General features: G+C 30.5%; 1 protein-coding gene across 1 annotated transcript in view; it reads right to left on the bottom strand.

Annotated features, from left to right (window-relative positions):
- Window positions 1-918: 918 nt before the first annotated feature.
- LOC132721012 (adhesion G protein-coupled receptor L4-like) overlaps window positions 919-14,347 on the bottom strand; it is a 59,017-nt gene continuing 45,588 nt past the window's right edge. The window contains exons 13-28 of the mRNA XM_060705263.1: window positions 14,113-14,233; window positions 12,018-12,158; window positions 11,327-11,414; window positions 10,759-10,867; window positions 9,819-9,862; window positions 9,396-9,522; window positions 8,955-9,058; window positions 8,407-8,509; window positions 7,258-7,408; window positions 6,610-6,679; window positions 6,357-6,423; window positions 5,283-5,368; window positions 4,587-4,713; window positions 4,077-4,118; window positions 3,835-3,902; window positions 919-2,966 (exon numbers count right to left, since the gene is read on the bottom strand). Of these exons, the coding sequence (XP_060561246.1) occupies window positions 3,855-3,902; window positions 4,077-4,118; window positions 4,587-4,713; window positions 5,283-5,368; window positions 6,357-6,423; window positions 6,610-6,679; window positions 7,258-7,408; window positions 8,407-8,509; window positions 8,955-9,058; window positions 9,396-9,522; window positions 9,819-9,862; window positions 10,759-10,867; window positions 11,327-11,414; window positions 12,018-12,158; window positions 14,113-14,233 (1,428 nt within the window). The 3' untranslated portion in view covers window positions 919-2,966; window positions 3,835-3,854. The remainder of the gene's footprint in view (window positions 2,967-3,834; window positions 3,903-4,076; window positions 4,119-4,586; window positions 4,714-5,282; window positions 5,369-6,356; window positions 6,424-6,609; window positions 6,680-7,257; window positions 7,409-8,406; window positions 8,510-8,954; window positions 9,059-9,395; window positions 9,523-9,818; window positions 9,863-10,758; window positions 10,868-11,326; window positions 11,415-12,017; window positions 12,159-14,112; window positions 14,234-14,347) is intronic.

Genomic DNA, 14,347 nt, shown 5'->3' with positions numbered 1-14,347 from the left:
TATATTTAAAATTTGAAGTAGATACCTTAACAAGAGCTGTCGGTAGGACAGCAAAGCTCGACTATTCTTAGTGCTTGATAGTAAAAAAAATACTTGATACAGTTACCTCCTCCTGTTTACAGGTTGGGGTCATGATGGTGAACAAGTGTGCAAAGTTTCAAAGCCATATGTCAATGGACTTTGAAAATATTTGAACTATTACAAAAACTTTAACGTAAATTCTAAGTCAAAAAAGGGGCATAATTTTGTGAAAATGCTTGATAGAGTTACCTCCTCCTGTCTACAGGTTGGGGTCATGATGGTGAACAAGTGTGCAAAGTTTCAAAGCCATATGTCAATGGACTTTGAAAATATTTGAACTATTACAAAAACTTTAACGTAAATTCTAAGTCGAAAAAGGGGCATAATTCTGTCAAAATGCTTGATACAGTTACCTCCTCCTGTCTACAGGTTGGGGTCATGATGGTGAACAAGTGTGCAAAGTTTCAAAGCCATATGTCAATGGACTTTGAAAATATTTGAACTATTACAAAAACTTTAACGTAAATTCTTAGTCGAAAAAGGGGCATAATTCTGTCAAAATGCTTGATAGAGTTACCTCCTCCTGTCTACAGGTTGGGGTCATGATGGTGAACAAGTGTGCAAAGTTTCAAAGCCATGTGTCAATGGACTTTGAAAATATTTGAACTATTACAAAAACTTTAACATAAGTGGTTACGCCGACGCAGACGCCGACGCCGACACTGACGCCGACGCCGACGCAGACGCCGACGCTCGGGTGACTACAAAAGCTCTATTTATTCTTATCGAATAGTCGAGCTAAAAAGTAAAGAAAGTATATAATACTCTTAAATTTGCTATAAATAATTCTTCATAAAATGTGAATGTGTTGATTGTTTTCTTTCCTTTAATGTCAAACTCTTTAAAACGATACAGACATTATACAAACAGATGGCAACTGTCACGTGATCAGAATCAGTTGTCACAACTTTGTAGATTTAGTATGATAATAAAGGTTAAAGTTCGCTAAAATTACTTTTAATAATCCAGGTCAACGGGATTTAAATTTTAAAAAGGTAAGATATTCGTTTCTTACAACAATGAAGTTCACATAATAAAACTGAATAAAGATACAAAAAAAATGAAAAAAGATACAGTAAAGAAAATATGTAACTGATTCTTTATTGTATAATACATAATTATTCATAAATGATTGCAAAAAGTAAAAATGTATAAGGACAAAGTATTGGCATATTAAGAATTGCAAGTAGTAAATTGTCATTAGTTACTTAGACCAAAAAAGAAGCGTATATTCAGATTGTTTTACGTTTAGCAGCTAAATGTTAATTGAACAGAAAATAATAAATACATTAAAAAAACATATTAAATCAGAAACAAATTCTTACAGGAAACATTTATTATGTTAGAAATGAAATGAGAGCAATGTTCAACACAAAACTGATGACGTCATTCTATGATCATTCTAATATGATTACAAGTAAAAGTACGCAGCCACAAAACAAAACAGAAATCATTATACAAATCAAATCGCTTGCGTTTCTAATTTAGTATGAGGAAAAATTGATATAATTTTCAAAAAATATTAATTTCTTCTATATCGCAAAATTAATGACAAGGTGAGACAAGGCAGTCTGAAGGACAGCTTAATCCGCTTCCGCAGAGAAAATGAATGTTTACAGCTTGACCTTAACCAAACTTTGACCTTGATAGTTATAATTTGTGCCAAGTAATTCCAAATATTTCATACAGTCAAGACATTATGGAGAACATTTAAATTTCACATATGGGGTAGCATCCCAATAATTGCGCTCTGCAGATCGTCTCATAATGGTGATCACTTGTACCGAGTCATTTCAAAAAGTTTTCAGCAGTTTGAAAGTAATGAAGCGGACATGGAATGTTGACTTTTTAACTATTGACTTTAAAGTGTGATTTTGACATTGGGTGTAGCAACCCAAATATTGCGTTCTGCACATTGGCTTAAAATGGTGATCATTTGCAAAAGTTATTTAGAAAAATCAGCAGTTTAAAAGTTATTAAGCAGGCAAGAAATGTACAATTTTAACACTTGACATTCTAGCGTGACCTTAACCTTGGGGGTAGCAACCAAATTATTGGGCTTTGCACATCGGCTCATAATGGTGATCACTTGTGCTAAGTTATTTAAAAAAATTATACGGTTTAAAAGTTATGGAGCGGACATGAAAGTGTTACGAACAGATGAACGGAAAGACAGACGGATAGACGGACATACGGATTCCATTTCTATAATCCCCTTCCCGCTGTGCGTTGACATTGAAGCACTGATGATTTTGATGTGTATATGTAAAACGGTATAAAGTTTGATATATATGAATCGTTTACATCTTGTCAAGCGTAAAATAAATGATATTTTATATAATCCCACCAAACCCTTAACCTAACCCTACGATGTCGATGCCTTGGCAATGAGCAGAACTTTCCTTAGGTTAATTGTCACAGAATGATTTGAGTTTATTTGGTAATGGGCCGGGTTTTTTTTTTTAAATTTATGAACACGAAACTTTTGCTTTGGATAACAATTGTAAAAACAAATTAATCTTTGCACATATTAAAAATCGCACTAAGCAACATTTAGGGTATAGGACTATCTTGAACTGGCTGACACGAATAATTCTGTTTATATGGACGATCAAGAAACAATAGAAAAGGTCCACACTTTATAACACTAAATGGCTTTCATTTTACAATGGTGCACATGGAATCGTGTCTTTATTATCAAAGTTTTGCTGAACATTAATAAGGTCACTGGATATCTGTAAGGCGTTTGAAGCTGATTTTGAAATATTTCTAGTTCATTTGTCACATGATTCAACATAAAAAGAAGCTGCTCGTCTTCCATTTCCAAAATATCCCATCGGCGTTGCAAACTTCATATCCGGCGAAGGGTATTGAGCATTTATTATCTAAAGGGGGAAGAAAATGCATAAATAAATAGCGTGCAAAAAATGAAAAATAAACAAAATTGATGGACTTAAAAGCAATCTATTCCTTTAAAACAATAAGCTATTATACTAAAATTGTTGCATATCATATCAAATTTGTACGTTTATATCTGTTTTTTTACAGCTTTTATATGGCTTATCAAATTTGCCGTTAAATTCGACGGGAATCGACATTTCTTCAGGTTCTTTACTTTTTTTCCATAATTTGGTCATACCTTTTAAAAGAGCGCATTGGAACGCTTAACTCGTATTATCTTTACAAAAACATAAAGCCGATAACTAAAAAAGACTAATTTGATTTTCATTTCTGAGTCAACCAACGTTTTTTGTTGTTGTTTTTTTTTCAGAATAATAACAAGCTTAAGATATGACGTCACGTCATATCCTCAAGTCCTTTTGACGATTTCCTTTAACTTTTTTTCTTAGGAAAAAAGGTAGATAAATTCTGAAAATTGATTACTAGAAAAAAACAGGAAATACACTCCGATATTTACCTGACAGTGTTATGATTTACGAAAACGAACTTTTTAGCCAATCAGAAAAATGCATTTTAAATTTATTTATAGATAAATAGAAAAAAGAATGTTCATATTATATTTATTACAAAAAAAACTTCTTAGCCAATAGAAAAGTAGGCATTTCAAAGTCATGTAAAGATTATGTATAAAAATCTCTATATTCTGTTTGCTGATCTTCCAATGGGCAAAAACTTTGAAAGGACATGACTATTCAGTTTGTAACAACAAAATCGATAAATAACTCTAACTTTTCTATAAAATTAAGCTCTATATATTCGACATTGATATAGGTGTAAATATTTTACGCTTACCACGTGGTTTTCAATGTTTCTTAAGACGAAGATCTCCGTCTATTTCTGAGCTGAATAGCTTTCTTTACCTGAAAAGAATATTTGGATAAATTTCATTATTGTACATAGTAGTCTTCTGGTGAGGTTTATAATATTAAATGTTGATTAAATATCATATCCTTGTTCAGTAATTCTATTCAACACTATATTTTATAGTGATCATAAATTTATTCTACCTATGGTTAACGAATGTAATTACCTACCTGTTCATTCAGGAGGCAATGAAATAAAAGTATAAAAAATCCCTGAAAAAAGAAGGATAATGATTTAGAATATATTAAATAATTTTATATACGATAACATTGTTTCTAAAATATAATCTTTTAAACAGCTAACCAGATATTTTCAAAATTCCGCTGTAAAACATATGAAATATAGTTAGTTATTTCTTTTTACCTTATCATATAACAATGTTGTTTTTTAAAAAATACTCTTTGAAGCAATTCTTAGCAATAAATAAGTGTAAATTTTAAATATATTTTATGCCCGTTATAGAAAAAACTGGAGAAAAGCGTAACTGCAAATTAATGTTCAGAGCGTAAATTTACAACTACATGTTTGTACTTTACAGATGTATCTGGTAGTCATGATTAGAAATGAACGTATTATATCATTTTATATATATCTATATGAAGTTTATATTTTTGCTAAATGACTAAGTAGCAATAAAATAAGGAAAAGGCGCATTTCTCTATCTCCAAATCTTAACTTACCTGAAGTCCATTTAGTATTGCAAATACATACTGAATGAAGTTTAAGGTATCATTCACGTAGAATATTCCTAGAATCCAGGACACCCCCATAATAGGAAGTAGCACACACAATGACCAGACGCTTGTTCTGCATAAATTAAACATAACTTCTTTATCAGACAAGATGCGATCGGTATAATTATCTGTTCATTGTAGAGACTGATAAGAAGTAAGAATCTTACTTTTACTCATTTGAAATATGAAATAAGCAACCACTTTTATGTTAACAAGTTTTTTTTGACATGCAATTATACTAAATTATATTGATTTAGGAGTGAAAGAGATGATAATCTGAACACGTCGCAGTCATTGAATTTAAGATTTTGAATTTACTGGCCCGAATTCCAGTTTTGAATTTATTCTACTATATATTTAACTAAATTTTCTTAAAATTTACACTGGCCCGAAACTAAATTTCACTGGCCCAAACTAATTTTCACTGGCCATGGGCCACCGGGCCAGTGCTAAATTCGAAGACTGCGTCGTGTAACCTTATTCAACATGAAAATGCATGCATTCTTTACGAGAAAAACACAAATGAAAGTTATAAATTGTTCTTATAATTAAACAGCTACTCAACATTTTCGATCATTATATTTTTGTGAAATATACATTTTATTCAAAACATACTTTGTTGCAGTTGTGAGTAATATTTACTTTATTTTTTCCGAAACTGTCTTCGTCTCCATTGCTTTAGTTTTGAACATTATGCGAATCACAATAATTAAGCATATTCCATTGAACTGAAATAAAAATGAAAGCCGCTTCAATTTATTTGAAATAGAATACACTGAACCATGACTTTCCCCCACTTCTAGTTATTTGAAAAGATGTTGCATTTTCACACAAAATGACTTTTAAAAACATTGTAGAAATGTGTTCATAGAACACTTATGTACCTACTAAATTGGCTCTCAAAGTGAATTATTTGAATACTTCTTTGCAAATTTTATCAATGTCAAATGGTTTGCAATCCTATGACCGAGGACATGCTTATTCTTGATTAAAAACGTATTTCATGTGTAACAGTTAACTTGACCTAATGATCTCAAAGTGAAAAGGAGTATCCTACATGTCTTTGACAATGTAAATAAACTTAAGTAATTGATAAGACAAGGACTGTGCACATAACTAAGTTCATAAAACTTAGCGTTTTCCTTCTCAAGTTATCAAAATAACGGGTATTTTACAAATTTTGTCACCTTTAAATCAAAATGGATTATCTACTTTTTAAGTTCATCTCCCACATTAATCTCTAGTCATTGCTTATATTTAACCGTGAACATAACTATTAACATGTGTAATTATTAGTCATTGTTTACCTCAAATTAAATAGTGTTCATTTTCAACCCATAACCAACATCAAAACAAAAGCTTTTGAATGTGATGTTAACAACATATGTGTCATACTTAAAAATCAAAGTGATTATTTCCTTGTTATGCATACCACCATACCGATTAAAAAATACTGTTGGAAAAAAGCGTTTTCTACATGTATTTATTATTCGTACGAGCTATGAGTGGTCAAGGCCACAGTGATTGAACTGTGACTTATTGAGCGAAAAAATAAATAGGGGTCATCCTCTTGTCTCACTTATCTCCAAACCAAATAGACTTCTTCTCAAATTCAAGCTATTTTCGTTTCTAACCTTAAACGCCAAGATTGACCAGTTAAAGTCACGTTATAATGTTATTTAAAAACATACGCATTGGACTCTTGATCATACTTACAGTAATTATAAATAATGCAGGTCCAATAAAGGACCAAATTAAGCCATTTTCAACTGACAACCAGCAACTAAAATAAATAAATAATGCGTTGCAAAAATATTAAAATCAACAAACATCTTATAATTTTAATCTGATAACAATACAATGTTTATTCACATCAAATTTTGATAAATTGCGTGAGATAGAAACAATATTGATTTATAAAGTATTTATCAAGAACTTTAAATTGTTTTAAATTAAAGTAGATTCTTACAAATTGTCGTTGCCATAGCCTTCAGCTTGTGTAGCACCGAGAGAAATTCCCACAATAATGGCAGGTATCACTGTAAACACAAGTAATCACATGTGCAAAACAAACACTTTTATTACCTGTTAAAAGTATTTAAACAGATTTTAAATGATAACCGTTGGTAATAACAAAGCTGATATAAAGTGAATCAATAATGATTAATAATTAATCAATTAATATTAAAGACAACATAAACATTTGCAATAAAAGTTCAGCAATGTTATTTTGTTGCTCATTTTACAATGGTTTTGTTAAGTGTTGAACCCCTGGCGAGATTCTTTTTGGTGAAGATTTTTTCAATGGTTTCTTGAGACCATCTACATTGACTCTAAAACCTACCATCAATCTACGGTTTAATTACATACATTTATGGACATTTATTTTAAGGAATATTTTTAATTTTTCAAACTTTTCGATATCAATATTGTAGAACACTCGATAAAATTGAAAAACAAAAGGAAATGGCTCACTACCATCATCAGATTTATTGATGAGAAACAAAGTAAAATAATACAAAGTTCTGACTTATATAAGTTTTATCTTTAGTTGGACGTCCGTTTTGAAAATTATTACATAATATTTTAAAAAATCAGAATTTAAATTCGGATTTACCCCAAGCAAATATAAGCATGATTCTTATTCTTGACTTTGTTTTGAACACATATAGTACAGTGATAGCTATTCCAATGCCTTCCACCAGCATAATGCAGAACACAACCAAATATATATACTGTAACACAGCAGCAATAACAGCACATGCGACCTGCAGGCAAATACCTCATTTAAACATATATGTATATAACACTGACATCAAAATGTTTGAATACAGTTACACACCTCCAGATGATTTTACAAATAATAAACAAAATCAAAGCACACTTAAATGACATATCCATAATTCAAGACACACCTTGCATTCATATTCTTATCAGCATGCATGTCATCCCCTTACTACAAGTGTATGGGTTATGTTTGCAATTTTAACTGCTTAAAGTCATTTTGTGGAAATTAAGTTAATTCACTTCATTTGCACACCCACTTAACAACATGCTTACAAGTAAGCACACTTTTCTTTTTTTCTTTTTTATATTAACAAAAAACGACTAAAATAAATCTGGAGACGTTTTGATTTACAGATTTATTTATAAAGAAATAAACCTGCAAATTTCTACAAATTGACTTGACAATAACTGTAAAGTCCTTTCGCCTCTGGTATAAAATAAATAATCATGAAAAAGTTAAAAAGCAGTATGTACATGCAGAAACAACATTCAAGTTTTAAATTGATATAAAAAATAATTCATTATCACAAGACGAGACAGTACATTTATTACTTGATATGTTAAAATGCACAACGCTGAAAACATACATAGATATCTAAATTATATTAGCTAATTTACAGGTTCATCGTTCGTATGCAAGAACATATTGTATAAATTAATACATCGATAACTTTTATGAAAATTGTGATCGTGCAAGGAAATACAATATCTTCTCAGTTTAAGCTAAGTTTTAAAGCATGACTATTTTGCATGCCTTAAAAGGATTAATTCAAATTTTTCCCTAAAGCAGAGCTAAAAATATATACACCTAATATTGGTGACTGCGCTCAATGAACAGTTTTTCCCTTAAGATCATTGCTATTATTAACAATCATTAACAAATTAAGATTGAGAATCTGATTATCTTTTCATATATATATTGATAAAAGTTAATTCAAATAGAAATCGTATTTAAAAGTCACGATTAATACTTTCTTACACTACTTTCTGTTCTGTCGACTCCTGCCAAAAATAGAATGTAGGAAAGTAAAAGGGCTACACACAAATTTATCAAGGCAGTGGTGCGATCATTCTGCAGATACCTTTGGTTCAAAAGAAAGTGAACATATTTTATTTAAAAACATGTATGTATGCTGTATCTTAATAATTGTATCGAGTTCAAACCAAACAATTATAACATATGGTTATAAAATTATAGAATACTTCTGATTTGTCAACAGAATATGTTAAACAAACCAATTTTACTGTATATCTTGTTTTCATCAATACCTTGTTATAGTTATATTGAATATTGAATATTCACGATACTTTAAAAAAATGACGTTCTTTATTGAGGTATGTACAAATCTTTCTTACACAAACTAAATAAATAACTTTTTACACAATAGTAATACGTGCATGAATCCACACATCAAAAATCAAAACAACTTAGAAATAAGATAAAAGGAAATTAATTTCTTAGTCTTGGATTTTGATCTAAGTATTAAATTTTGATACATTTAACCCCAAATAAAAATAAAATCTTACTTCCAAAAGAAAATGTAAACGATGAGGGTTACTGTTAAACAAGCTATTGAGATCCCGATACCGGTCATAGAAATTATTCGGAGTGCTTTGGATGCTGCATCTGCCTAGAAACGTAAGAATTAATGTGTTATACAATACATTGCTAAATTACGTTTCGTGTTCGTGTTTAACAGTTGTCTAGAATAATCAAAGTAAATTTATACCAATACAAAGTTTTAAATGTGTCCTACTTAATAATTGAGTAATATCTTAAACTAATATAAGCTCTGTGCAACTTTGTAACAAATGTCTTATGTGCATAAATCTCATTATGTTAATTCAACTTATTATTTTATTATTACAACTGGTAAAACCCTTTGCTTGATATCAGGCAACAAATTTATATGACATGAACATAAGTGGATAAAACAAGTTTAAATATTTAAATACACACAAACATACCACCAAGAAAGGGCTCATCAAAACAGCAAAGTTGGTCAGATGGTCACATAGACAAATTGTGTAGTTAGTATTTGTAGTTTTTACAAAACACCTCTCTGAAGACCAAAAGCCTTGTCCAATGTTACCACTTTAAAAGATATAAACATTATGATATAATAAAAAAATACTTCAGCAAATTTCAGTCATAACAGAAAAAAACATAGAACATCCGAAAAGGTTGTACCTTGAGTTTTGAATTTCAATTGCTAACTTACAGAACAGCAAAATGATTTCTTACATCGTTAGCACCTGCTTGAAGTATATAATTTTGTTATCCCCGAAACACTTAATGATATCGACACAAAAGTCATTCATAATACTTTATATAATTTGTTAAACAATTCATGTGTTATATCGTATACATTCATATCGAAGCTTACTTACTTTGGAAATGCCCAATACGAACACAATGGATTGGAGAAATTAGTCTGAAATATGAGACACGAGCATCTTTTTAAAACTTTGAAATGAACGAGCGTTTGATATACATATATATAATTCAAGGGTCAAAGAGAGAATAAACATCAGTTTTGACAGCCTAGAAGTAAAGGTTAACAACATTTTTCAGGATAATAACAAATGAACAATGGCTAGAATTGGCATGGCATTGGAAAACTCAACGTGTAATATATGTTCAATGCCTCTAGGTGTTTAATGATTGACAAAGTCTTAATAAACAAATGCTAAAGTATTGACAAAGGTGACCCCATTTGATATCAAGAAAATATTTCAATAAATTACTTGTAAATTATGTATATTAAAGATACTGAAAAGAGTAAAGACATAAAGCACAATGTATCTTAATGAAAGAATTGACTCAAACTGTTATTATAATAATGTGTTTCAATCTTTAATTGATGAGAATCAATTATCAAGCAAATTACATCAACTTAAAGTTTAACTCTTTAGACGATGTTATTCTTACAAACCAAACAAAATTGCCGTTGCAAGGATAACCTCTTTAACACCTCTTGTGTAAGACAATTTGCGTGCTTTAAATGACGTCCTTTCCGCGTGCCTTTTTTAAATGAATAACGTTCTTATTATGATGTTAATTTGCCGTTATGAATGAAGATGTAAATTCATATGCTTTAATGAGAAAAAGTGAGAAATTCATGCGAGTTTTTTTTAATAATTTTAATTTGAAATATCATAGATTTTTCGAAAGCCTGTGTAAGATCCTTATGACATTCATTATTGAAGTTAGATGCACCTTGTATAAAATCATTATCGGTGTCGATATAATGTTTTATACAACAAGAAATATTGTTGATAATCTAGTGATTTACAGCTTTTCTGATTTGATAGACCTTAAAGTTCCTACCATGTCATGAGTAAAATTTAATTGGAGTGGTGGGTTCAATTTATCCAATTGTGGTGAAATTGTCAACGAAAGAATGGGTGCATTTATAATATAATCAGTATCATCCGCCCTGTAACAAAACAAATGTTTGGATTTAAAATATTGTTTGAGATATAAAAAATAAATATAAAACATAGATTCATACTGGTAAGTATTTGTTAAATATAAACAAGTAGCGAATGGCACTGGAAATGGAAAGATAATGATTACAATACGATATGAAAATGAAAAAATCCTATTTTTAAAACAAACAAAACGCAAGAGTCATATGTCTATCATGATATAACAGATTCAAGAACAACTGAAAATTAACAACGTATGAATCAATTGCATGCTTTTAGATGTATTACATAACTTGCCTACATTTCATTCAACTAATGTGTATTTGATCAAACAAAGAAATGTTTTACCATAATATTATGTTAATCAAAAACGGGTTATCAAATCATGGTCATTCCGAATTATGTGAATCAATCTTTCTAAATGTTCCATTATTACACAATTAATTATGTTAAAAAAAAGCCATTACTTGTTATTTGTATTGCTTCGTTTGTTTGGCAAGATTTTCGACAAATCTCTATACATGACGGCTGTTGTAGCGTATTGCACTGATTTATCTGAAATAGAGTAAAATGTGTTGTCAAATATTTTTCAGGTTTATAATACTAAATTTAAAAAAAAAAGTTAAAGGAATTCATTGTCAATGTCTACAGAAGCGGTATATTTTTCTTTTGGAAAGGAAAATGTTAATAAAAGAACGTCAATCAAACACTTTTCAAATATTTTACTTTATTTCACACATTATAAGATAAAATCGATAGACTTTCAACGTTTGAACTATGCAATGTTTCAACTGAAATCACTATTGGATCAAATTTTATCAGTTTAGTTAAAAAATATCGACATCAAATGCGTATGTCATGTAGCCTCGTTTTCATTTAAGTGTTAAAATTTAATTTAATTTAAAATGTCAAAAATAATTGTGTGAATTAAATCAGTCATAATACATCGCTGATAACAATACTGTTTGTTTTGGACTCGCACATAGCTACAGAACTTGTATCAGAATCTGAGCTTTACTCGTCTAAAAGAACTCTGTATTGTACTCAACATTGTATAATAACCTAGTAATACTTATTACAAAATGAACATTAAGTTATGTGACAAAACCAATAGTTAACATATTAATGTATGCAGTTTTTAGTAGCCTAAAAAAATACTTTTCAAAGCGGCTGTTTCTAAGCGTAAACTGCTCCTGGCCTGTTTAAACCAGTCGGCGTTGGCATCATCTTTTTCTGACACTGTTTTGTCTGGATCCGGAAATAAAACATCTTTGTTCGAAACCTTTTTGACCTCAATCGCTGTTAATGTACATAATCAATGTTATTTGCATACTTTTGAAAAGTATATTCAATTAACACAAACTGGTAAGTAGGATATGGTACCTGATGTTTCGTAGCCACATATGGAACTGTTTAATTCACGGTTTAGATGATAACTTGAAAATGTTTTGAGTAAAATAAGAGAATTTTAAATGTATCCAAAAGCCAACAATTCGTTGTATCTATAAAAAGTGAAGATCGATTATCAACATAATTTTATCTGATTTGATAAGTAAAATATAATAATAAATCAGCTGGCTTTATATTTTGAATGTTATCTAAAAATATTTTGAAAATGGAAAAACGACTCTCTGTGCCTTTTATTAATAATACTCAATATAGACAATTACAAGACTGGCAGACTTAGCGTATACTTTTTGATGAATTTTATACTTAAAGGGAGTATTCAAATTTGAATGCATCTCAGCACGTAAAATATGAATATCTGTAGGTTTCACTGATTTTATTTTCATTTTGTTCCCTCAAAGTATTTACCTCAAACAGATACAATGTATACAATGTTTTAATATCCGGGTCCAATGTTTGAAATATGATCAACAAGTTCAACAGGGAAAGGCAGCGTACAATTGTCTCAAAGTAAACCATTTCGTAAATGCTTAGAAGTGCTTTCAGTACTTTGATTTTTACATAATTCGTAAATGCTCAGAAGCGCTTTCAGTTCTTTGATTTTTGTAGTATTCAATTTCATGCCGAACCTCAGTTTTATACCAAATCCAATGTAAATTATTGTATCATCTTTTTGTAAAATTCAGAGTTATTTGTTTTTCTCTTTTCATTCATTGCTTATCATTTAATTTCATTTATTAATATTCATTTATTTTTTGTAAATATATATTTAAATAGTTTGTACTGAGTTGTGCGTTGTTTTGTATGGTAGTCGTGATCAGCCTGTGTTCCAACGTAGTCCATAATGTGACATCAATGAATGCATCCCCCACACGACCCAGCAACAAGAACCAGTGGCAAGAAGCCCAGGCGGACCCCTAACAAAAACAGGCAGAGCACGGACATGCTAATCACTTTGAAGACATAGTCTTTTAGGTATACTATGAAGACACTGGAATATTGTGCTGAACAAATATTCGGCCTGAAAGGTATTATAAGCAAGTCACAAAGGGCAAGGTCAGGTGAATACGTAGGATGGGGAAGCAAAACGATCTCTTTCTGCTTCAGAAAGTTTTTCACTATAGGCGCTTTGTGCGATGACAGATTTGCCTTGAGAAAAAAAACAGCAACCTGAGTGGCGTGGGCCTTAAGTTGGAAACAAAATGGCATACACTAAATTCTTTACACTGATGGTCTGCAATGCAATTTTTCCAGACTTTTTTTTTAATTGTAATTTTATTAACCCCGTCATAGGTACAAAGGGGTCGTATTTTTTCCAGCCTTTGCAGCCAAGATCGTGTTTTTTCAGTTCTGGTGCTTTCGTATTGGCTTTTAAAAATAAACAAATGTTTCTTAATATTGATGACATATACAAAATACCGTGCATTGTAATTTGGATATTGTTAAGCAACAATCCATCTACAGAAATGCCTTTACACCCTATGCCAAGGACACTACGATTCTTCATATAAGACAGTATTCCAATGATATACTCTTTTATTATTACTGTATGTTGAGTTTGTAATGCGAGCTAAAGTGAACAGACTTTGATGAATGCGGTATCAATGCAAAGCTTACAAGTATATCTACTTGATAATCATTTCCGTGGGTGTGTGTATGTGTGTGTGCGCGCGCCCGTGCCTGTGCGCGTGTTTTTGTTTTTTGCGGTTGTCTTTTTAATGTTAAACAATATTATGTTATAGATGAATTCATATTTGAACATCCTTTGTATATTCTAGGAACATACATTTTCTTATTTTAAAATATATCTAGCTCTACCAAATTGCCTCTCATATTTGAAACATACCAATATTTTTCTTCACGATTAAGGTGCCATTATTTTCGGGACCATCATCAGTGGAATTACTCAGGACCTCAGCCAAGGAATCAACTGCCTTTAGCACCCTTGCTGACGCATCATTGTTCTCCTAGAAAATTGAAATATTTTGTTGTTCCATTACGTTTTGTTAACATATTTGAAAAAGCCAAAGTTGCATCAAATTGAAAAAGAAATCAAGTTGTTACGAGACAATTCTCAGCGG

This window comes from Ruditapes philippinarum, unplaced genomic scaffold (genome assembly GCF_026571515.1).
Source record: "Ruditapes philippinarum isolate M1 unplaced genomic scaffold, ASM2657151v2 ctg1666_1_1_1_1, whole genome shotgun sequence".
NCBI lineage: Eukaryota > Metazoa > Mollusca > Bivalvia > Venerida > Veneridae > Ruditapes > Ruditapes philippinarum.
The sequence above is the reverse complement of the archived record's forward strand: the minus strand, read 5'-3'. Positions and strand labels throughout refer to the sequence as shown.